The sequence below is a fragment of the Ranitomeya variabilis genome, chromosome 3, assembly GCF_051348905.1.
Source record: "Ranitomeya variabilis isolate aRanVar5 chromosome 3, aRanVar5.hap1, whole genome shotgun sequence".
NCBI classification, from domain to species: Eukaryota; Metazoa; Chordata; class Amphibia; order Anura; family Dendrobatidae; genus Ranitomeya; species Ranitomeya variabilis.
This window is the reverse complement of record NC_135234.1, coordinates 510877000-510898628: the sequence shown is the minus strand read 5'-3', so window position 1 is coordinate 510898628 and position 21629 is coordinate 510877000. Positions and strand designations below refer to the sequence as shown.

Below are 21629 nucleotides of genomic sequence, written 5' to 3'. Positions count from 1 at the left end.
CAGTCCTGCCTTAAAAGGAGCAGCTAACATCGTTTTAGTGATTGGTCCATTAACACAGGTGTGGGTGTTGATGAAGACAGGGCTGGCGATCAATCAGTCATGATTAAGTAAAAATGACATCACTGGACACTTTAAAAGGAGGCTGGTGCTTAGTATCATTGTTTCTCTTGGTTCTTGGTTCTCTCTAAAGAAACACGTGCAGCCATCATTGCACTGCACAAAAATGGCCTAACAGGGAAGAGTATCGCAGCTACAAAGATTGCACCTCAGTCAACAATCTATCGCATCATCAAGAACTTCAAGGAGAGAGCCTCCATTGTTGTCAAAAAGGCTCCAGGGCGCCCAAGAAAGACCAGCAAGCGCCAGGACCGTATCTTAAAACTGTTTCAGCTGCGGGATCGGACTACCAGCAGTGCCGAGCTTGCTCAGGAATGGCAGCAGGCAGGTGTGAGTGCTTCTGCACGCACTGTGAGGCGGAGACACTTTGAGCAAGGCCTGGTTTCAAGGAGGGCAGCAAAGAAGCCACTTCTCTCCAGAAAAAACATCAGGGACCGACTGATAGTCTGCAAAAGGTACAGGGAGTGGACTGCTGAGGACTGGGGCAAAGTCATTTTCTCTAATGAATCCCCTTTTCGATTGTTTGGGACATCTGGAAAACAGCTTATTCGGAGAAGAAGAGGTGAGCGCTACCGCCAGTCTTGTCTCATGCCAACTGTAAAGCATCCTGAGACCATTCATGTGTGGGGTTGCTTCTCAGCCAAGGGAATCTGCTCACTCACAGTCTTGCCTAAAAACACAGCCATGAATAAAGAATGGTACCAGAATGTCCTCCAAGAGCAACTTCTCCCAACCGTCCAAGAGCAGTTTGGCACCCAACAATGCCTTTTCCAGCATGATGGAGCACCTTGCCATAAAGCAAAGGTGATAACTAAATGGCTCATGGAACAAAACATAGAGATTTTGGGTCCATGGCCTGGAAACTCCCCAGATCTTAATCCCATTGAGAACTTGTGGTCAATCATCAAGAGACGGGTGGACAACCGAAAACCAACAAATTCTGGCAAAATGCAAGCATTGATTATGCAAGAATGGACTGCTATCAGTCAGGATTTGGTCCAGAAGTTGATTGAGAGCATGCCAGGGAGAATTGCAGAGGTCTTGAAGATATTGACTTGCTGCATTAACTCATTCTAACTGTCAATATAACCTATTGGTACTCATAATATGATTGCAATTATATTTCTGTATGTGATATAAACATCAGACAAACACTAATAAAAACCAGAGGGCAGCAGATCATGTGAAAATATAATTTTGGTGTCATTCTCAAAACTTTTGGCCATGACTGTACTACGTGGGCTGTTATATACTACGTGGGCTGTGCTATACACTACGTGGGCTGTGCTATACACTACGTGGGCTGTGCTATACACTACGTGGGCTGTGCTATACACTACGTGGGCTGTGCTATACACTACGTGGGCTGTGTTATACACTACGTGGGCTGTGTTATACACTACGTGGGCTGTGTTATACACTACGTGGGCTGTGTTATACACTACGTGGGCTGTGTTATACACTACGTGGGCTGTGTTATACACTACGTGGGCTGTGTTATACACTACATGGGCTGTGCTATATACTCCGTGGGCGGCCGCGAACAATCAGCGACAGGCGCAGGCCCGAATTGGCGCGGGATTTGAACCACGCTTCGCTAATTGGTCGCGGTTGGCCGAATCCTGTGTATTTAATGTATTATTCTAAAATCTTGATAAATAAACTACATACATATTCTAGAATACCCGATGTGTTATAATCTAGTTTTATATATAATAGGCATTTTTGTTAGTGTCTTTTATTTGAAAAAATTCAGATATTTATGTAGAGCACTAGATGGTGGCCCGATTCTAACGCATCGGGTATTCTAGAATATGTATGTAGTTTATTAGTTTATTTATGAAGATTTAAGAATAATGCAATGAATACACAGGATTCGGCCTGCCGGGCGCAACCAATTAGCAAAGCGTGATTCAAATCCCGCATCAATTCGAAGCCACACTGCGTCTGTCGCTGATTGGTCGCGTCCGGCTGCGAACAATTAGTGAAGCTAGGGCCAGCTGCAGGTTTTTGAGGGCCCCAGGCGAAAGAGTCTCACAGCGCAAGTAGCATATAACACAGTCCACGTAGTATATAGCACAGCCCACGCAGTATATAACACAGCCCACGCAGTATATAACACAGGCCACGCAGTATATAGCACGGCCCACGCAGAATATAGCACGGCCCACGCAGAATATAGCACGGCCCACGCAGTATATAGCACGGCCCACGCAGTATATAGCACGGCCCACGCAGTATATAGCACGGCCCACGCAGTATATAGCACGGCCCACGCAGTGTATAGCACGGCCCACGCAGTATATAGCACGGCCCACGCAGTATATAGCACGGCCCACGCAGTATATAGCACGGCCCACGCAGTATATAGCACGGCCCACGCAGTATATAGCACGGCCCACGCAGTATAGAGCACGGCCCACGCAGTATAGAGCACGGCCCACGCAGTATAGAGCACGGCCCACGCAGTATAGAGCACGGCCCACGCAGTATAGAGCACGGCCCACGCAGTATAGAGCACGGCCCACGCAGTATAGAGCACGGCCCACGCAGTATAGAGCACGGCCCACGCAGTATAGAGCACGGCCCACGCAGTATAGAGCACGGCCCACGCAGTATAGAGCACGGCCCACGCAGTATAGAGCACGGCCCACGCAGTATAGAGCACGGCCCACGCAGTATAGAGCACGGCCCACGCAGTATAGAGCACGGCCCACGCAGTATAGAGCACGGCCCACGCAGTATAGAGCACGGCCCACGCAGTATAGAGCACAGGCCACGCAGTATAGAACACAGGCCACGCAGTATAGAACACAGGCCACGCAGTATAGAACAAAGCCCACCCAGTATATAACACAGCCCACATAGTATATAGCAATGTGGGCACCCTATCCCTGTTAAAATGAATTAAAATAAAAAATAGTTATATACTCACCTTCCGGCTGCCCCAGATCCAGCCCAGGTCTTTAGCGATGCTCCTAACGACGCTCCGTTCCCAGTAATCCCTTGTGGCAATAACACATGATGATGTAGCGGTCTCGCGAGACCGCTACGTCATCTCCGGTCATTGCCGCAATGCATTCTTGGGACCGGAGCGGGAAAGGCTGGCGCAGACGGCGGCGGAAGGTGATTTATATAATTTTTTTTTTTTCATTATTCTTATTTTTAACATTATAGGCAGCATCAATAGTAAAAAGTTGGGCACACGTACAGGGTTAATGGCAACGTTAACGGACTGCGTTACACCACGTTATGCCTCGGTGTAACTCAGTCCTAAAATGCTATGTGGGCGCTGACTGGAGGGGAGTATGGATGGGGCACTGACTGGAGGGGAGTAGGGAGGGGCCAATTCGCGGCTGGACTGTGCCTGTTGCTGATTGGTCGCGGCCAGCCGGCCGCAACCAATCAGTGACCCGGGATTTCCGTGACAGACAGACAAACAGAAGGAAGTACCCCTTAGACAATTATATATATAGAGAGAGATTTTCATTTCACTTTTTTGTGTAATATTTATATAGCCTACAAAATATTTTCCTATACAATAGTAAGACTCCACTGCTATTTTCCTAAATCAGTTAAAGGGTTTTTTCCTATGGACAAAGTTAATTTTAATCAACAGATCTTGGAATAATAATAATTTCCACAATTGGATGTGTTTAAAAAAATGTTCCTATGCTGGGATAATCTTATAAATGTGCCCCTGCTGTGTACTGTGTAATGACCGTGTCTGACCGTACAGGAACATGGTCTGATCATACCACAGCTCCTGGGCGGGTGAGTTAGCAAAACAGAGTATACAGACATTACACCATGGGATCAGAAATTATTTCTTTGAGGTAAAACATTGCTTTAAAACAGGCAGTGAAATGTTTTACCTCACAAAAAAAATCAGCTGTGATCCCCTGCTGTAATGTCAGCATACTTTTTTGCTCAGACCATGTTCTTGCACTGTCAGACACGGCCATTATTCAGTACACAGCAGGGCACATTTATAAGATTTTCTCAGCACAGGAACATTTTTTTAACACATCCAATTGTGGAACTTATTTTTATTCCAGGATATATTGATTAAAATGAACTTTGTTCATGGGAAAACAAAATTGGCCACAACCCTCCCCCCCCCCAAAAAAAAAAAGAAAGAAAGCAATGAAACAAATGAAGAAACACAGCAACATAGAGAATGGGATGCAAGATGGTAACCACCTACCCTCTATATACAGATATCGGTATACACCTCCCACTGTGGGAGACCACCGCTCCTGCAATACTGAGCAGCCTCTCGTACCTGTATTTAGTGGGTGACCGCCATCCGGCCTCCCTTCCGCTATTTTATATTTTCTTTTTGTTTATTTTTATTATTGTAAAATTCTCAAATAAATGAAGTCATCATATTTTATTGTGGACAGGATTGTTACATACGTTCTTTTGTTTCATTGTAACAACTTGCGACAGCTTTTTTGGCAAAAAATTAAGTCTCTTGCTTTGGATACATGCCCAGACATGGCCCCACCTTGGATACACTTCACAGACTATAATAAGGAATTGTTCCCTGCCTATTCTGTTTTTGTGAAAGTAGTGTCAGTTCAGGTAATAGAGAAGAGCAGATGTGAGAAGCTCAAGTTCTGTGACACTTCTCTACCAACCTTTTATTGGCAGAGTACAAGGTGGTGTAAAGCAGCCGGCCATTTGTGAGCGGAGTAGGTGATATGGAATTGCCATGTTGCAGATCTCCTTAGGGTATGTTTCCACTGTCAGGAATGGCTCCTTATTTGTTCAGGATTTGACGCAGGTAAAATCTGCACCAAATCTACATCTGAGATGCATTTTTTCCGCATGCGTTTTTGATGCATTTTGTCATTGCATGCATTTTTTTGTCACTTTAAATAAAACTACCGTATATACACAAGTATAAGCCGAGAATTTCAGCCCATTTTTTTAGGCTGAAATTGCCCCTCTCGGCTTATACTAGTCATTCCCAGGGGTCGGCAGGGGAGGGGGAGCGGCAGCTGTCTAATAATACTCACCTGCTCCTGGTGCGGTCCCTGGTTCCCCGGCGCCGGCAGCTTCTTCCTGTAGTGAGAGGTCACATGGTACCGCTCATTACAGTAATGAATATGGACCCGACTCCACTCCCATAGGAGGGGAGCAGCATATTCATTACTGTAATGAGCGGTACCATGTGACCGCTCACTACAGGAAGAAGCTGCTGGGGAACCATGGACTGCGCCAGGAGCAGGTGAGTATAACGCAGTGTGCGATATTCACCTGCTCCCCGTTCCACCACCACTGGCAGCCGCTGCCTCTTCCCCGTCCTCTGCACTGACGCTCAGGTCAGAGGGCGCGATGACGCGATTAGTGTGTTCGCCACCCTCTGCCTGAACAGTCAGTGCAGAGAACTGGGAAGACGCAGTGGCGCTCAGCGGTGGAACGGGGAGCAGGTGAATATAGCAAGTGCCGGGGGCCTGAGCGACGAGAGGTGAGTATGTGATTTTTTTTTTTTTTATTATCGCAGCAACAGCATATGGGGCATATGTCTACATGGAGCATCTTATGGGGCCATAATCAATGTTTGTGCAGCTTTACATGGGGCAAATGCCTGCATGGAGCATCTTATGGGGCATAATCAGCATTTGTGCAGCATTATATGGGGCAAATATCTCTATGGAGCATCTTATGGGGCCATAATCCGCATTTGTGCAGCATTATATGGGGCAAATATCTCTATGGAGCATCTTATGGGGCATATTTTAATATGGAGCATCTTATGGGGCCCATCATGAACTGTATGGAGCACTATATGGGGCTCCTGATTCAATATGGATATTCAAAAACACTTAACCTACTGCTGTCTCAATTACCGTATTTCGCTGACTATAAGACGCACCGGACCATAAGACGCACCCCAAATTTGGGGTGAAAATTGCAGAAAAAAAGATTTTTTATAAGATGGGGGTCCGTCTTATTGTCCGAATTTACAGTATCTTACCTGTGGGCTGGTGGTGGCAGAGCAGGGTCACAGGAGGCATGGTGTCGGCAGAGGTGGGGTGAGGCGGTACGGCGTGCACCTGAGCAGGGTCCCTTCCTGCTTAGGTGGGTGACGCCACGGCCTGGTGTCCATGGGAGGGTGGCAGCAGTGGTTACCGGCAGAGGTGTTGGGATGAGGAGGCACAGTGAGAGGTATGGCATTAGAGGGGTCCCTTTCCCCGGTGAGGTGATGCAGCAGCCCGGTAATGCAGCAGAGCCGGGTGAATCCTGTTGTTACCGTGGTGGCAGAGGTGTGGAGATGAGGAGGCGCAGTGAGCGGGGTCCCTTTCCCCGGTGAGGTGATGCAGCAGCCCCGGTAATGCAGCAGGGCCGGGTGAATCCTGTTGTTATCGGTGCGCGCGGCCATCTTTCTGAGGCCGCGCGTTCGCAGATGGAGCTCTGCTGCCCGGGGCTTCAGGAAAATGGCCGCCGCGATCCCCATCTGCGCATGCGCGGCATCCCGCGGCCATTTTCCTGAAGCCCCGGGCAGCAGAGCTCCATCTGCGAACGCGCGGCCTCAGAAAGATGGCCGCGCGCACCGATAACAGCAGGATTCACCCGGCCCTGCTGCATTACCGGGGCTGCTGCATCACCTCACCAGGGAAAGGGACCCCGCTCACTGCGCCTCCTCATCTCCACACCTCTGCCACCACACCTCTGCCGCCACGGTCCACGGTAAGCCTGCATTGCGAATATAAGACGCACCCCCCATTTTCCCCCCTTTTTTTGGGGGGAAAAAGTGCGTCTTATATGCCAAAAAATACGGTAATTATACTTTTATTGGTATCTATTTGTATTTTTGACATATACCGGTAGCCGCTGCATTTTCCACCCTAGGCTTATACTCGAGTCATTAAGTTTTCCCAGTTTTTTTTTGCTTCAAAATTAGGGGTCTCAGCTTATACTCGGGTCGGCTTATACTCTGGTCGGCTTATACTCGAGTATATACGGTAATTGAAAGTTGGCTTCTGGGAAGGAAAAAAAAGTGATTTCCTGTTTGCAGATATATTGGGATATGTTCCCACGGTCAGTAAACGCTGCGGGCTGGACATTGCGTACATCCGCGTTTTTCATGCGTTTTTTTTTTTTATGTGGATTTGTGTGTGTTTTTGTAAGCTAAATAAAGATATACAAAAAAAAATTGTGATGTAATTTCCTTGTCCAACCTCTTCTTTTACATACTCCATTGAAGAATAATGTTTACATACACAGATAGATGATAGATAGATAGATAGATCTATAGATAGATAAGCGAGAGATGATAGATGGATAAGATAGATACAATAGATCGATAGATACGATAGATAGATAGATAGATACGAGACATAAGCGATAGATATGGGTTAGAGAGATAGATAGCTAGATATGATAGATCGATAGATGATTTATAGATAATAGATAATACCAAGCCCGATGTTTAGTAATAAACATAATAAAATGGTACATAACGAGTTAGGCCGGGATCACACATGCGAGAAACGCGAACGAGTCTCGCATCTTAATACCTGGCACTGCCGCCATGGAGCGTGCGGCTGCATGTATTTCTATGCAGCCGCACTCTCCGCTCCCGAGTGATGGCAGTGCCAGGTATTAAGGTGCGAGGCTCGGCCGAGTTTCTCGCATGAGTAATCCCGGCCTTAAATAAAGATTCACACACACACACAATCTGCCTTAGGCCGTGGTCACACTTGCAAGAAACTCGCACCTCAAAACCCAACACTGCCGCCGGCTCTCGGGACCGGAGTGTGCGGCTGCATGTATGTGGGGTCCCCCTATAATTAATAGCCAGAAAGGCTACGCAGATAGCTGAGGGCTGATATTCATAGCCTAGAGAGGGGCCATGGATACTGCCCCCCCAGATACAAATACCAGCTCCCAGCCACCCCAGAAAGGTGCGCCAATTCTGGCATCTACCTCTTTTCCCACTGCCCTGTAGCGGTGTCATATGGGGTAATAAGGGGTTAATGTCACCTTTGTAAGGTGACATTAGGCCAGCTTAGTAATGGAGAGGCGTCAATGAGATACCTACCATTACTAATTCTATAGTTGGTAAATGGTTTATAAAATACACACCCATGCAGAATTAAGTATTTTAATAAAATGAAACACCACACATTTTTCCCATTTTATTATACTGGTGATCCAAGCAAAGCCATTGATCTTCTGAAAAAACAAAACAAAAAAAAACCAGTATACTCCCTGTGTCCGACGCAGTCCTTAATGAGTGTCCCACAACGAGTCCAGCTCTGCTACATCTGGATTCTTGACCACCAGACATAGCAGAGCTTGTAGATGATCGTGGAGATATCTCTCCAGCAATCACCTGCACTCTAGCACTCGCGGTCAACTGACTGTGAGAACCAGCCTAGTGACTGGAGATAAACGGCAGTTCTCGCGGTAAGCTAAGTTATCGAGAGAACTGCAGTGGACACGGACTTCCGGCGGTGGGACAGGTAAGAGGTTATTTAAATTAGTAGACATGTGTAGTAAGCTGCGTTTACACAGTTCTTCACATGTGACTAATCATTAGATGCCGTTTTACCACATCTAATGATAGTCTACGGTAAATTTACGGTGCGGCGACGGAGCATCGCCACATTTCAGAACACAGCATGTCTGTTTACAAAGACGCGATGCATGTCTGTTTTCGCGGGTCTGACGCCTGCGTCTTTTAACGCATAGTGGAGACGGGATTTCAGGAAGTCCCCTCCACTATGCTCTAACATCTGGACGCTGCGTGCGTGTTTGAGGCTTGAAACATACCCTTATAATTTAATTATTTTTAGATCTTGTTATAGAAATCTTCTTTTTTGTTGTTGTTGTTATTGACAACCATTCAGTCAAATTAAATTATTAGTCCATTGCCAATTCTTTGGTTTTCTTTTCTCAGTTGTAATCATTGATTTGGTTTATAGGGGTTGTCCACTACTCAGACAACTCGTTCTCAATCTGTATGTTTCCGATTTTTAAAATACCAACACTTATACTCGCCACTGATGTCGGCGCCATTCCAGCGGTGTCATGTGAACCCTGCAGCCAATTGGTGGCCTCTTCATTCTCCTCATTTGGACAAATTGCATACATCCGGAGGAAGGGAGCGAGCAGATTTGGTCACTCAACCAACCCCCCCAATTCGGATGTAAGCAGTTAGTCTGAAGGTGAGAGTGTGAAGTGGCCACTGATAGGCCGCAAGGTTTGCGTGACATCATGCTATTATGTTGTCACTGGGAGAGACTGTGCCGACACCACTGGAATGGTGCCCGCAATGGAGGGGAGTATAACTATTAATTATGGATTGAGAAGAGGTTGCTAGACTAATGGATGACACCATTAAAAAGAATCTGTCACCTGGAAAAACATGCAGACATGGGGTTAATCTGCAGGTTAACCTGCCCTGCTCCTGCACTTAGCCGAACTCTATGGAGAGAAAATGAACTATATTCAACCCCAGTAGCGTTTCGGTTCTGGTCATGGTGACTGAATGTAAATGTAAAAATGGATGTGTGTACCGACAACACTTGATGATGATTCTGTTTTATGTTCCTCAAGGTTAAATGCAATGAACAGCCAAACCGTGTAGAAATCTATGAGAAAACAGTGGAAGTTCTGGAGCCAGAGGTCACCAAACTAATGAACTTCATGTATTTCCAGGTACCAGTCTCTGACGTTATAGAAATAAGTTGTAAAGAGATTTGCATTAAAATGAATCCTCATAAAGGACTCTGTTCTTCTTATTTATGGAGGTAAATGTGTGACTGATACAGCCAAAAACATATGAATCGTTTTCTGATTCCATAGTGTTAGTATTGTGCTTGTTCTGGGGCCACCATAGTATAATCAATCACTACTTGTCACTAAACCTCCACATTTTTGACTTCTTTTTATGATGGGTCCATGTTTAAAAAAATTAAAATAAGAAAAATGTTTTGTTTAAATATAGTTTTGTGCCAGTTGAAGAGTAAGTAGAATCTTGGGTAGTATCTTAATAAAAAGATGTTGAGGTGTTGAGGCCACCATGTGACCTTACGTGGTCTTCTCGCATATAACAGATATGTCGGTATTTATTCCATGATGACCCCAGAATACAGTCAGTGATCATGCCTATATATTTCCCCTGTAAATGTCACAGTATGTCTACCTTCCTCCTCAGTCTTATGTTACTGATGGTAGCGGCACTTGTCTAATATCTCTTTGATTTTGGTGACAGAGAAATGCTACTGAACGCTTCTGTGCCGAAGTGAAACGTCTTTGCCATGCAGAGCGAAGAAAAGACTTTGTGTCCGAAGCTTACTTATTAACTCTGGGCAAGTTCATCAATATGTTTGCAGTCTTGGATGAGCTCAAAAATATGAAGTGCAGTGTGAAAAATGACCATTCAGCATATAAGAGGTGAGATGTCCTAATGGCCCCTTGTACTGTGACCCTCTAACTGCAGACAAACTTGCAGCAGTGCTGTGTTCTGCTCCATATTCTACAGAATTCAAATAGTTCAGTTAACTGAGCTGTAATTTTATTGTGTAAATCATTGTATACATTGACATGAATTTGCTTAGCCAATTAAACTTATTTCCAAGAAATGGATGAATGATTCTAATTGGTTACTAGATAAAGTTTAGAAGTTTAGTTTTTTTGCCCTAACTGCTTTTCTTGAATTTGATTTATTTGTAGGGCTGCTCAGTTTTTGCGAAAAATGGCAGATCCACAGTCAATTCAGGAGTCGCAGAACTTGTCCATGTTTCTTGCCAATCATAATAAGATAACTCAGGTGTGTGCACAGTGCTTCAACATTCTCACCCTAGGCAGTCATACATATTTATAAGATATGCCAAAATGTGTAAGGTGGGTACCCCTTTAATGTAGTCTTATTGCATGCTATTCCTTTGTAACCTACACTACATATTGTCTGTACTGCCACCATTTACATGCATCAAGCAAGTCCTTATGTTGACACCAGAGCTAGTTTGTGTGTTGTGTATAATATGTATGTGTTGTGTGTGTGTGTATGTATGTATGTATGTAGTACATATGTGCGTGTGTATATATTGTGTCTGTGTATGTATGTAATATATATATATATATATATATATATATATATGTATACACACACACACACACACACACACACACACACACACACACACACACACACACACACACACACACACACACTATGTGCACACACACACACACACACTATGCACACATATATAATATATACACTAGGGTGCCAAGGAAATGCATGGTAAAAATGAAGTAGCAAGTTTTTGAAGGTCTTACCTCCTTACTTTGTTCCTTTTTGGTCATAGAAATTTTATAATTTTCTTTTTCTTTATCGCTTTATTGGGGGACACAGACAACCGTGGGGTGTATGCTGCTGCTGCTAGGAGGCTGACACTATGCAAAAAAGGAAAAGGCGTAGCTCCTCCCTGGCAGTATACACCCACCGACAGGCACCAAGCACCTCAGTTTGTGCTTAGTGTCTGTAGGAGGCGGACCTGGATCTTCAGATCCGCTGCTAACCTTGGGTTTCCCTTACAGGTTTTTTTGTTTTTTGTTAACGTTCTTCTTTATCTTTCAGATACAGCATTTCAGGGGATCGGGGTGTAATCTCTCACCCTGCCTCCCCAGGAGGGCGGCTGAGCGAGCAGTGCGGTGTCGCCCGCATCGCAACTCCCAGGCTCTGTGCACACGATGCGAATTTTGCTGCAGATCCGCAGCTGCGGGACCGCAGCAGTTTCCCATGAGTTTACAGTACTATGTAAACCTATGGGAAACAAAAAACGCTGTGCCCATGCTGCGGAAAAAAAACGCACAGAAACGCAGCGGTTTACATTCCGCAGCATGTCAATTCTTTGTACGGAATCCGCAGCGGTTTTATACCTGCTCCATAATAGAAAACCGCAGGTGTAAAACCGCAGTGGAATCCGCACAAAAACCACGGTAAATCTGCAGGAAAAACGCAGTGTTTTTGCCCTGCGGATTTATCAAACCCGCTGCGGAAAAATCCGCAGTGGACCATTCTACATGTGCACATACCCTCAGTCCGCAGGCTGGACATTATTCCCCGTCACCTTCACAGGTGCCCCAGGGTCTAATCGGTGGCGGTCCTAGCCAAAAATGTCCCCCTCACCCCTCTCCTCAGAGAGGGCTGAGAGGAAGACTGTGGTCACCAGCGGTGACCCTCCCCCTTGTCATAGGGGTTGAGGCCGTCTTCTGGATGAAGGATTCCTGATCCAGCGACCTTTTCTTCAACGGGCCCCTGGATGATCCTCTGATCTTATGGAGCCGGATTAAAGTAAGGTAAAGGATAATCGTCCCCCTTTTACTGTCCACAGCGCCCAGGTGAATTTACTCCCGCCAGGCTACCCGCTCCTCACAGCAGTATTGTAGCATACCGGTGGCCCTGCACTCCTCCGGTCTTTTCTTCACTCCCCTGTGTCACCGAATCCTTCTCCCGGCATTTTACTTTAATTTTTACCGCTCCGGCTGGCCACGCCCCCCGCCTTGGTCGTGCCTTCTCTGCGCTCTTTTTCTCCACTCAGGATCGCTCTTGCAAGCAGGCACGCACCCTTTACTGCGCAACTCTATCAGGGGCCTTGGCTCATTCTCTTCAGCGCATCAGCTCTTTAGACACGCCTCTTTCTCACCGCAGAGACTTCCTGCTTTTGCATCTCCGTGCACAGGAGGGATCGTACATTGGGGGACACAGATTACTCTGCTCTGCGGTACAGTAGGCTTTTTTCGGCGCTATCTCTGCTCCTTTCCTCGGTACTACCTATACCGCTCCAGGTTCACCTAAGCCTATTCTAATTGATAGCGCTGCAGAATCTCCTTATTTCCAACTCTTCTGGAGCCTTCCTCGCCAAACCTACCATAACTCATTACGCCTGCGCTCATTGCAAGAAAAAGTGGTCAGTAGGCCAATCGTCGCCTTTCTGCCAGTCCTGCAGTCCTCCTACCATGTCTGCCCCGCAGGAAGCTTCCGACTCGTAATGTGTGCACTCCCCCTCCCCCAGAGTGGGCCGTTGCTATGTCGCAGTCGGTATCTGATTTGACTAAGGTTTCCCAGTCTCTGGTCCAGGCGCTTGATCGTCTTCCATAGCTGCCCACAGCCACCAGTGCTCCGACCGTCTCTCATGGCGAGTTGCACGCACCTGATGTCGACCAACAGGGAGACAAACCAGCCAGCCGTTATAGGACTCTCTCTGGCTCTTCGTCCAGTTCTCCGGGTTCCTCCGCAGCACTCAAGCTGCTCACCTCCCAATTCTGATGTGGATTCCCAGTCCGGTTCTGACTCCGATTCAGACCAGGCTTCTAGCATGCAGGCTATCGTGGATAGTCTCATCTCAGCTATCTGTCAAACCCTCAAACTGACACAGGACGAGGTTCCCTCCCAGGACCCCTCCGTCTCTTTAAGCGTAAAGCGTTCCTCTCGCTCCTTTCCCAACCACGAGGAGTTTGAGTCTACCATGTCTAAGCACTGGGATCATCCTGAAAAGCGTTTTTCAGGTAGGAAACATCTGGACGTTATATATCCCTTTAGCGCCGATCTTCTTTGTAAATGGGCTGAGTCCCCCAAGGTGGACCCGCCGATCTCTCGCCTTTCTTCTAAGATGGTTTTATCTTTGCCGGATGGTGCGTCCCTTAAGGATATATCGGACAGACAAATTGAGGCGCTGGCCAAGTCAGCCTTTGAAGCAACGGGTGCTTCCCTCCCAGAAAATAGCTTTTTTTTCTCTCTCGTCCACCCAAGCAACCGTCCCATTTACCCGGTTTGCTTCAGGCCGTGACGTCTCTGGTTGCCGCCGGAGTTGTAGTTCCCGTCCCTCCCAACGAGTGTTTTTCCTGGTTCTACTCGAACCTCTTTGTGGTTCCAAAGAAGGACAGTTCTCTCCATCCGGTACTAGACTTAAAGCTTCTGAACCGCCACGTCCGTCCCCGAACCTTCAGGATGGAATCCTTGCGGTTTGTGATCGCCGCCATGGAACCCGGGGAGTTTCTCAGCTCGGTCGACATTGAAGATGCGAACCTTCATGTCCCCATTTGTGTACGACATCAAAGATTCCTTCGGTTTGCGATCAAAGACAATACCAATTCACGGCCCTTCCTTTCGGCTTGGCGTCTGCCCCCAGGGTTTTCACCAAGATCATGGCGGCGGTCATGGCCATCCTTCGTTCCAGAGGGATTCTCATTATCCCCTACCTGGACGTTCTTTTGATCAAGGGGTCGTCTTTCCCAGACTGTGCTCAGAGTCTCCAAGTTTCTCTGGACACTCTGACTCGTCCCGGCTGGATCATCAACTGAGCCAAATCCTCCCTGATTCCGTCCCAGCGCCTGTCTTTCCTGGGCATGGAGTTCGACACGAACTTGGCTCAGGTCTTTCTCCTGAAAGACAAGTTCACCGTTCTCCTCAAAGCGGTTCGAGCTCTGAAGCGCCCAGCACCCCGTTCGCTTCAGTTCTGCATGGGAGTCCTGGGAAAGATGGTGGCCTCTATGGAGGCGGTACCCTTCGCCCCAGTTCCACACGCGCCCTCTCCAGTTGTTTCTCCTATCCACTTGGAACCGGTCCATGACTTCCCTGGACCGGCCTATTCGCCTTCCTCTTAAAGTTCGTCAGTCCCTAACCTGGTGGACTCTGTCCTCCTCTCTCCTGAGAGGAGGATCCTTTCTGCCCCTTCAGTGGCTGGTCATCACCACCGATGCCAGCCTGCTCGGGTGGGGAGCAGTCTTCCGACATCACACGGCGCAGGGCCGTTGGACCACCCAGGAAGCTCTTCTTCCCATCAACTTCCTGGAGATCAGGGCATTCTTCCTTGCGCTACTTCACTGGCAGTCTCTTCTGACGGGCCTCCCCATCCGCATTCAGTCAGACAATGCTGCAGCCGTGGCGTACTTGAACCACCAGGGTGGGACTCGCAGCAGACAAGTAATGGCGGAGACGGCAAAGATCCTTCGGTGGGCGGAACGGCACGTTCGGCCATATCAGCCGTTCATATTCCGGGGGTTGAAAACAGGGCAGCCGATTTCCTCAGCCGCCAAGGTCTGGCAGCAGGCGAATGGTCTCTCCATCCCACAGTCTTCGACCAAATTTGTCTTCGCTGGGGTACTCCGGACGTCGACCTTATGGCATCCCGGATGAACCACAAGGTCCCTCAGTTTGTCGCCAGATCCCGGGACCCTCTGGCCATCGGCCACGACGCACTGGTAATACCATGGTCCCAGTTTCAGTTTCCCTACCTGTTCCCTCCTCTTCCCTTGATTCCAAGGGTGGTAAAAAAGATCAAGTTAGAGGGAAGTCCGGTCATACTCATAGCACCGGACTGGCCAAGGCGCCCTTGGTACGCGAGCTCGTAAACATGCTCGCGGATACTCCTTGGAGACTCCCGGATCGACCAGACCTTCTCTCGCAGGGCCCTCTCTACCACCAGGGTTCTCAGTCTCTGAGTTTAACGGCATGGCCATTGAGGCCGTGGTCCTGAGGGAGTCGGGTCTTTCTCCGCAGGTCATACAGACCATGATCAGAGCCAGAAAGCCGGCGTCTTCTCGCATCTACCATAGGTACTGGAAGGCCTTCTTCCGGTGGTGTGACACAAATGAAGTGTTTCCAATGTCTTTTTCCCCTCTGGATTTACTTGGTTTCCTTCAGTCTGGTCTCGATTCTGGTCTGTCCCTTAGCACCCTTAAAAGTCAAGTCTCCGCTCTTTCCATTCCCCAGGTTAAGACAATTCTACAGGGAGTTGCGCATCCCGCCCCTCCTTTCCGTTCCCCTCTGGAACCTTGGGACCTTAACCTGGTTCTCAGTGCTCTTCAATGCCGCTCCCTTTTAGCCTCTTCAAGACGTGTCCTTTTCCCTTCTCTCTTGGAAGGTTGCCTTCCTCATTGCTATCACATCTATTAGGAGGGTCTCTGAGTTGACAGCCCTATCCTGCCGTTCCCACTTCCTGATTCTTCATCAGGATAAGGTCGTTCTTAGACCGGTTCCTGAATTTCTTCCCAAGGTAGTCTCCGCTTTCCACATCAATGAGGACATCGTTCTTCCATTATTTTGCCCTTCTCCGGCTCATCCCTTGGAGAAGTCTCTTCAGAAGCTGGACGTGGTCAGGGCCATTCGGGTCTATCTTTCTAGAACCGCCCCCTTCCGTCAACCCGATTCTCTCCTTGTTGTTTCCGAGGGTCGTCGGAAAGGCCTTCAAGCGTCAAAATCCACGATCTCGCGTTGGGTTCGTTCTGCTATTTCAGAATCGTACCGTGTTCATAAGTCACGGCCTCCTCCAGGGGTGCGAGCCTACTCCACCAGAGCTGTCGGAGCTTCTTGGGCTGTTCGTCACCAGGCTTCCGCTTTGCAGGTTTGCAAGGCCGTGACCTAGTCGTCTTTGCACACTTTTGCGAAGTTCTATAGGGTTCATACCCAAGCCTCGTCTGATGCAGGTTTTGGTAGGAAGGTGCTACAGGCAGCGGTTGCGTATCAGCCGACCTGAGCCATTCTCTTAAGTTCTTTCTACCCACCCTATTCTGGAGACTGCTTTTGGACATCCCACGGTTGTCTGTGTACCCTAATGAAGTGATAAAGAGAGATTTTTGGTACTTACCGTAAAATCTCTTTCTTGGAGCCTTCATTGGGGGACACAACACCCTCCCTACTTGTTTGTTCTGGTACCGTGTTTGGGGCCTGGGGCCCTAGTTGAGTTGGTACTTTTACTTTGAGTTCTGTCGCTTCTCCTACTGCTTTTTACACTAACTGAGGTGCTTGGTGCCTGTCGGTGGGTGTATATTGCCAGGGAGGAGCTACACCTTTTCCTTTCTTGCATAGTGTCAGCCTCCTAGCAGCAGCAGCATACACCCCACGGTTGTCTGTGTCCCCCAATGAAGGCTCCAGAAAGATTTTACGGTAAGTACCAAAAAATCCCTCTTTTTAAGATTAGTTATCATTTACTGGTTGCTCAATGGCACATCATATTGCAGTTTTAAATGTTTGTTTAGTATTTATCGTCATGCATATCCCGCGTTATGTATGGTATGTTATGCCGTTTACCGATCAGATTAATTGATTTTATATTTTGATAGAGCGGGCGTTTCTAAACGTGGCGATACCAAATGTGTGGGGTTTTTTTTGTTTTTGTTTTAACCCTTTAATTTTCAATGGGGCGAAAGGGGGGCAATTTGAACTTGTAGGTTTTTTTTTATAAATAGTATATCCAGTTAAAGATATGATGACAAACTGAGTGGTTATTGTGTGTACAATATTGTGGAAAATGAGAAACATGGAATAAATCACATGCCTTAAGCAAGCGGTAAATCTAAACTTAATGTCAACATATTTTACATGGTGAATCCTTATGCAGGAACAAATTTGAGGGGTAAGACTTACCAATGTGCAAAGTTCATTTTTTTCTTGGCACCCTAATATATATACACACACACACACACACACACACACACACACACACACACACACACACACACACACACACACACACACACACACACACACACACACACACACACGCACGCGCTCATCTGTAACCATGCATATTGATAAGTTCATGTGTAGGAGTCTTAGCATGAACTGATATTAGTATTATATATCGGTAGCTGAGCCGGTGCGCCCTTTCTGATTCCATTCTGGCTTTCACATTCGGACCCGCTCCCCTTCTGTTCTTTACTTCCAGTCATTACAGCAGCAGCTGGAAGTCATTCCCGGCTATGAAGAACTCCTTGCCGATATTGTGAATTTATGTGTGGACTACTATGACAACAAAATGTACTTGACGCCTGGGGAGAAACACATGTTACTTAAAGTAAGGAAGCCAGTAGACATTTTTTTACTTTTGTGAGTGGGTAACTGAAGCCATTTCACTCAGTATTAATAAATCTAGCTCACCCATCACGTGAAAGATTGACTGGTGGTAGAAATCTTTTATCTACTTTGCAATTTTTATAAAAAGGAATGTGCTCTGTTGTTATACCTGGGGGACATGCTAATAAATTGTAGTTTAGTAAATGAATGCTGTATTGTGCATCCCAAATGTCTTAGAAAATGGTCATCATCATAATTTTATTCTGTTGCTTCACAATCCAAAGATTTAGAGGGATTGTCCACTATATGCACAACCCCTTCTAACGTACTATATTCCCAGAGTACAGTAAAAATAAATTGCCTTCCGCACACCAGTTTTGTTACAGCGTTGTCATCGGTGGGATTCGCGTGACATTGAGCCCTGCAGCCAATCGGGCATCACGAATGGACCGCAGTTTTCACATTTTGTTCAGACTTCTGAGATTCATTCTAAGGAAAGCAGCCCCAATATAGACCGCTGACTAGCAGCAGTGCTCACTTTGCTTTACTGTGTCACGTGCCTTGGGGCAACCAGCACTGACTTTACTGGAACGTCACTGGTATGGGCGTTATCTATTTTTTCTTTTACATTCGGGAATATAGTATTTAAGAAGAGCTTGTCTGCGTAGTGGACAAACACCGTTGATTGTACTTTAGTCTTTCTACGTCCCATGTAAAGACCTCGTATGTATTAGACTAAAGTGGGCTGAGCCTGACACTTTTGATGGGATTGACTGTGTATGGGGGTCTCCCAACTCTCCCCCATCAGATGATGTCGAGGGAGATGAGGATTGGGCAGTTTTGAATCTTAGCGCCCAACCATTTTGTCATTCTCTACTCTTCGCTTTGACGTTACATGAACATAAAGCTAAGCGAAACGTTCATTTTTATGGTGGCATCTGAAGAGCGAGCTGCCAGCACCATGCCCATTGTGCCGTCTGTTATCGTAGGTTTTGTAGCCTGTCTAGTATAACTTTAGGTGACTATAGTGCCATATCTATTACATGATTCTGTTTCTTTTCATTTTCAGGTTATGGGATTTGGTTTATATCTTATGGATGGGAACATGAGCAACATCTACAAACTGGATGCGAAGAAGAGAATTAATCTCACCAAAATAGACAAGTTCTTTAAGGTAGTGAAGGCTAATGATCAGAACAGGGGTGATAATTGGCAGCACAACTCGATGGACTGTGTCTGGTATTCACGATCGGCCTCTTACCTGAATAGGGATCAGCTGCAGTACCAGAACCAGCCCATGAAAAAGAGTGGCGCTGTTCTTTAGTCAGGTAGTATCTGTGGAGTAATTGTGCCGTGCTTTCTCAGGGCTGACATCCTTCCTGTTTTCTTTCTCCCCCACTTCTGAGCGCAGCAGCTGCAGGTGGTGCCTCTTTTTGGGGACATGCAAATAGAACTTGCAAGATACATTAAAACCAGTGCACATTATGAGGAGAACAAATCCAGGTAAGCTTTCCTAGTGTCTGCCAGATTTTTGGCGCTTTGAATGAGCCCATAGGAATACCCATAATATCTTTTGTTTAATCCTCTTTGTTTCGTTTGTCCTTCACTGTAATGATTAAAAGTTAGGCATTCGATTGTGTGTACCTCCAAAATGGTGCAGTTGACAAATTCAATTCATTCCAGAAAAAAAGCCCTTAAAAGGCTCTGTCGACTAATAAAATAAAAAATGCTGGCTCCTGGAATATAACAATGAAAAGAAATGTTTTGACTTTAATACCAAATTAGCTTCTAAAGTAAAATTGCTATGAATTAGCCGTAATCTGCCCGGCCGGTTATTGTTTGTAGCGTATTTCTCATTTGTGCTTAGTTCCGTGTCTCCGTTTTCTAATAATTTTTGTTAAATGCTTGTTTTTATGTTCGTATTTCTTCAGTTGTCATGCTCTAGTTTATTCTCTCCAACAGATGGACATGTACGTCGTCCAGTAGCAGTCCTCAGTACAACATCTGTGAGCAGATGATCCAGATTAGAGAAGACCACATGCGCTTCATCTCCGAGCTGGCACGGTACAGCAATAGTGAGGTGGGTTCATTCCCAGGGCTGTATGTTATTCTAGTCGGAGAGCTAAGTATAAGGCAAGTTCATGTCTACAGAGACAATATGGCACTGATTGCTATACGTTTCAGCATTCATGTTTTGAGGGTAATTTACAGGAATTTTTATTTAATTTGTCCATATACTGCCGTTTTTCTCAACACCAAAAAAGATATTTAAAACGTTCATGCCCAGTGGTAACGTTTAACATTTTCCTGCACATTAGGTGGTAACTGGATCTGGTCGCCAGGAAGCCCAGAAGACTGATGCAGAGTACCGGAAACTCTTTGACTTGTCCTTACAAGGACTTCAGCTGTTATCACAATGGAGTGCACATGTGATGGAAGTGGTAGGTCCTAGAAAAGCACCTGTTTCAATCAGTTCCTCTTCCCTTTTACAAACTTAAGACATGTCTCCTGACTGAACCTTGATCGCCTCGTAGATATATATGGGGCCATCACGCTCGGGTTGGGAGATCCGTGGCCAGTCCTTTCATTGTGGTCTATGCTCAGGCCGTGTTGCACCGAATTCTTCATGATCCCTTAGGCCTTTTTCATGTGTTGGTATTCATCTCTGTATTTTGCACATGTACTCCGTGATGTGAAGCCCTTTTACATTCACTTGACATCTTTCCTAAGCCTTTAGTATGTCTCTGTTATAAAGAGAGGAACATGGAGCAGGAATTTGTATGTAAGCACTGCCTTTACTGATTCACATGTGAGCTGTTCTGAGAGACCCCACTTACTAAAACTTAGAATCATTTGGAATGATTTTGGTGCAGAATTAATCATAACGCATGCACCATGTAAGGCTAGGTTCACACTGCGTTAGGGCAATCCGTTTAGCGCTAGCAGATTGCGCTAACGCAATGTATTTGTAGGGGCCGCGTTTAGGGGTCGCGCTAACGTCCCCGCTCTCGCAGATCCCTGATCTGCGAGAGCGGGGAACGGACCTCAGGCGCGCCGCGGACGCTGCAAGCAGTGTCCGAGGCGCGCTACAAAAGAACGGCACATCGCTAGCGCGAGCCGAAAAAGGCACGCGCTAGCGATGCGCTGCAGGCGAAATTTACATTGCTGTCAATGGGTGCGCTAACGGACCCGTTGCACGGCGTTAATTGCGACATTTTCGCCATGCAACGCTGTCCGTTAGCGATCACCCACTAACGCAATGTGAACCTAGCCTAACATTACTGTGCCGAAAAAGAACTGATTATTAGTATAATTCCGCTGTCATTTTACCTTCTTGGTGTTCTATCGTTAAATAGAAAAGGCCAGAAAATTACTTATGGTAAATTAATGGCTGTGCTTTTCTGTGTTTCGGTTACCAGTACTCATGGAAGCTTGTGCACCCGACTGATAAGTATTCCAATAAAGACTGCCCTGACAATGCGGAGGAGTATGAGAGAGCCACGCGTTACAACTACACCAGCGAAGAAAAGTTTGCTCTTGTGGAAGTAAATAAACTTTATTCATTATTGGTTATTTTTTAATATTAAAAAGAAAAGTTTGAGCAGTCTTTGTTATAGGTGGTGTAAATCCTTATCTTATGGTTACCAGGAGCTGAAATGGTTTGATGGATATTTGGAAAATATGATGCCCT

General features: G+C 46.5%; 1 protein-coding gene across 3 annotated transcripts in view; it reads left to right on the top strand.

The window, feature by feature from the left end:
• Window positions 1-21629, top strand: part of LOC143816490 (cytoplasmic FMR1-interacting protein 1) — a 124924-nt gene that overhangs the window by 30802 nt on the left and 72493 nt on the right. For all 3 annotated transcript variants that reach the window (XM_077296930.1, XM_077296932.1, XM_077296931.1), the window contains exons 5-13: window positions 9691-9792; window positions 10349-10530; window positions 10810-10906; window positions 17811-17939; window positions 19008-19112; window positions 19350-19441; window positions 19901-20018; window positions 20257-20379; window positions 21358-21483. In XM_077296930.1, the coding sequence (XP_077153045.1) occupies window positions 9691-9792; window positions 10349-10530; window positions 10810-10906; window positions 17811-17939; window positions 19008-19112; window positions 19350-19441; window positions 19901-20018; window positions 20257-20379; window positions 21358-21483 (1074 nt within the window). The remainder of the gene's footprint in view (window positions 1-9690; window positions 9793-10348; window positions 10531-10809; window positions 10907-17810; window positions 17940-19007; window positions 19113-19349; window positions 19442-19900; window positions 20019-20256; window positions 20380-21357; window positions 21484-21629) is intronic.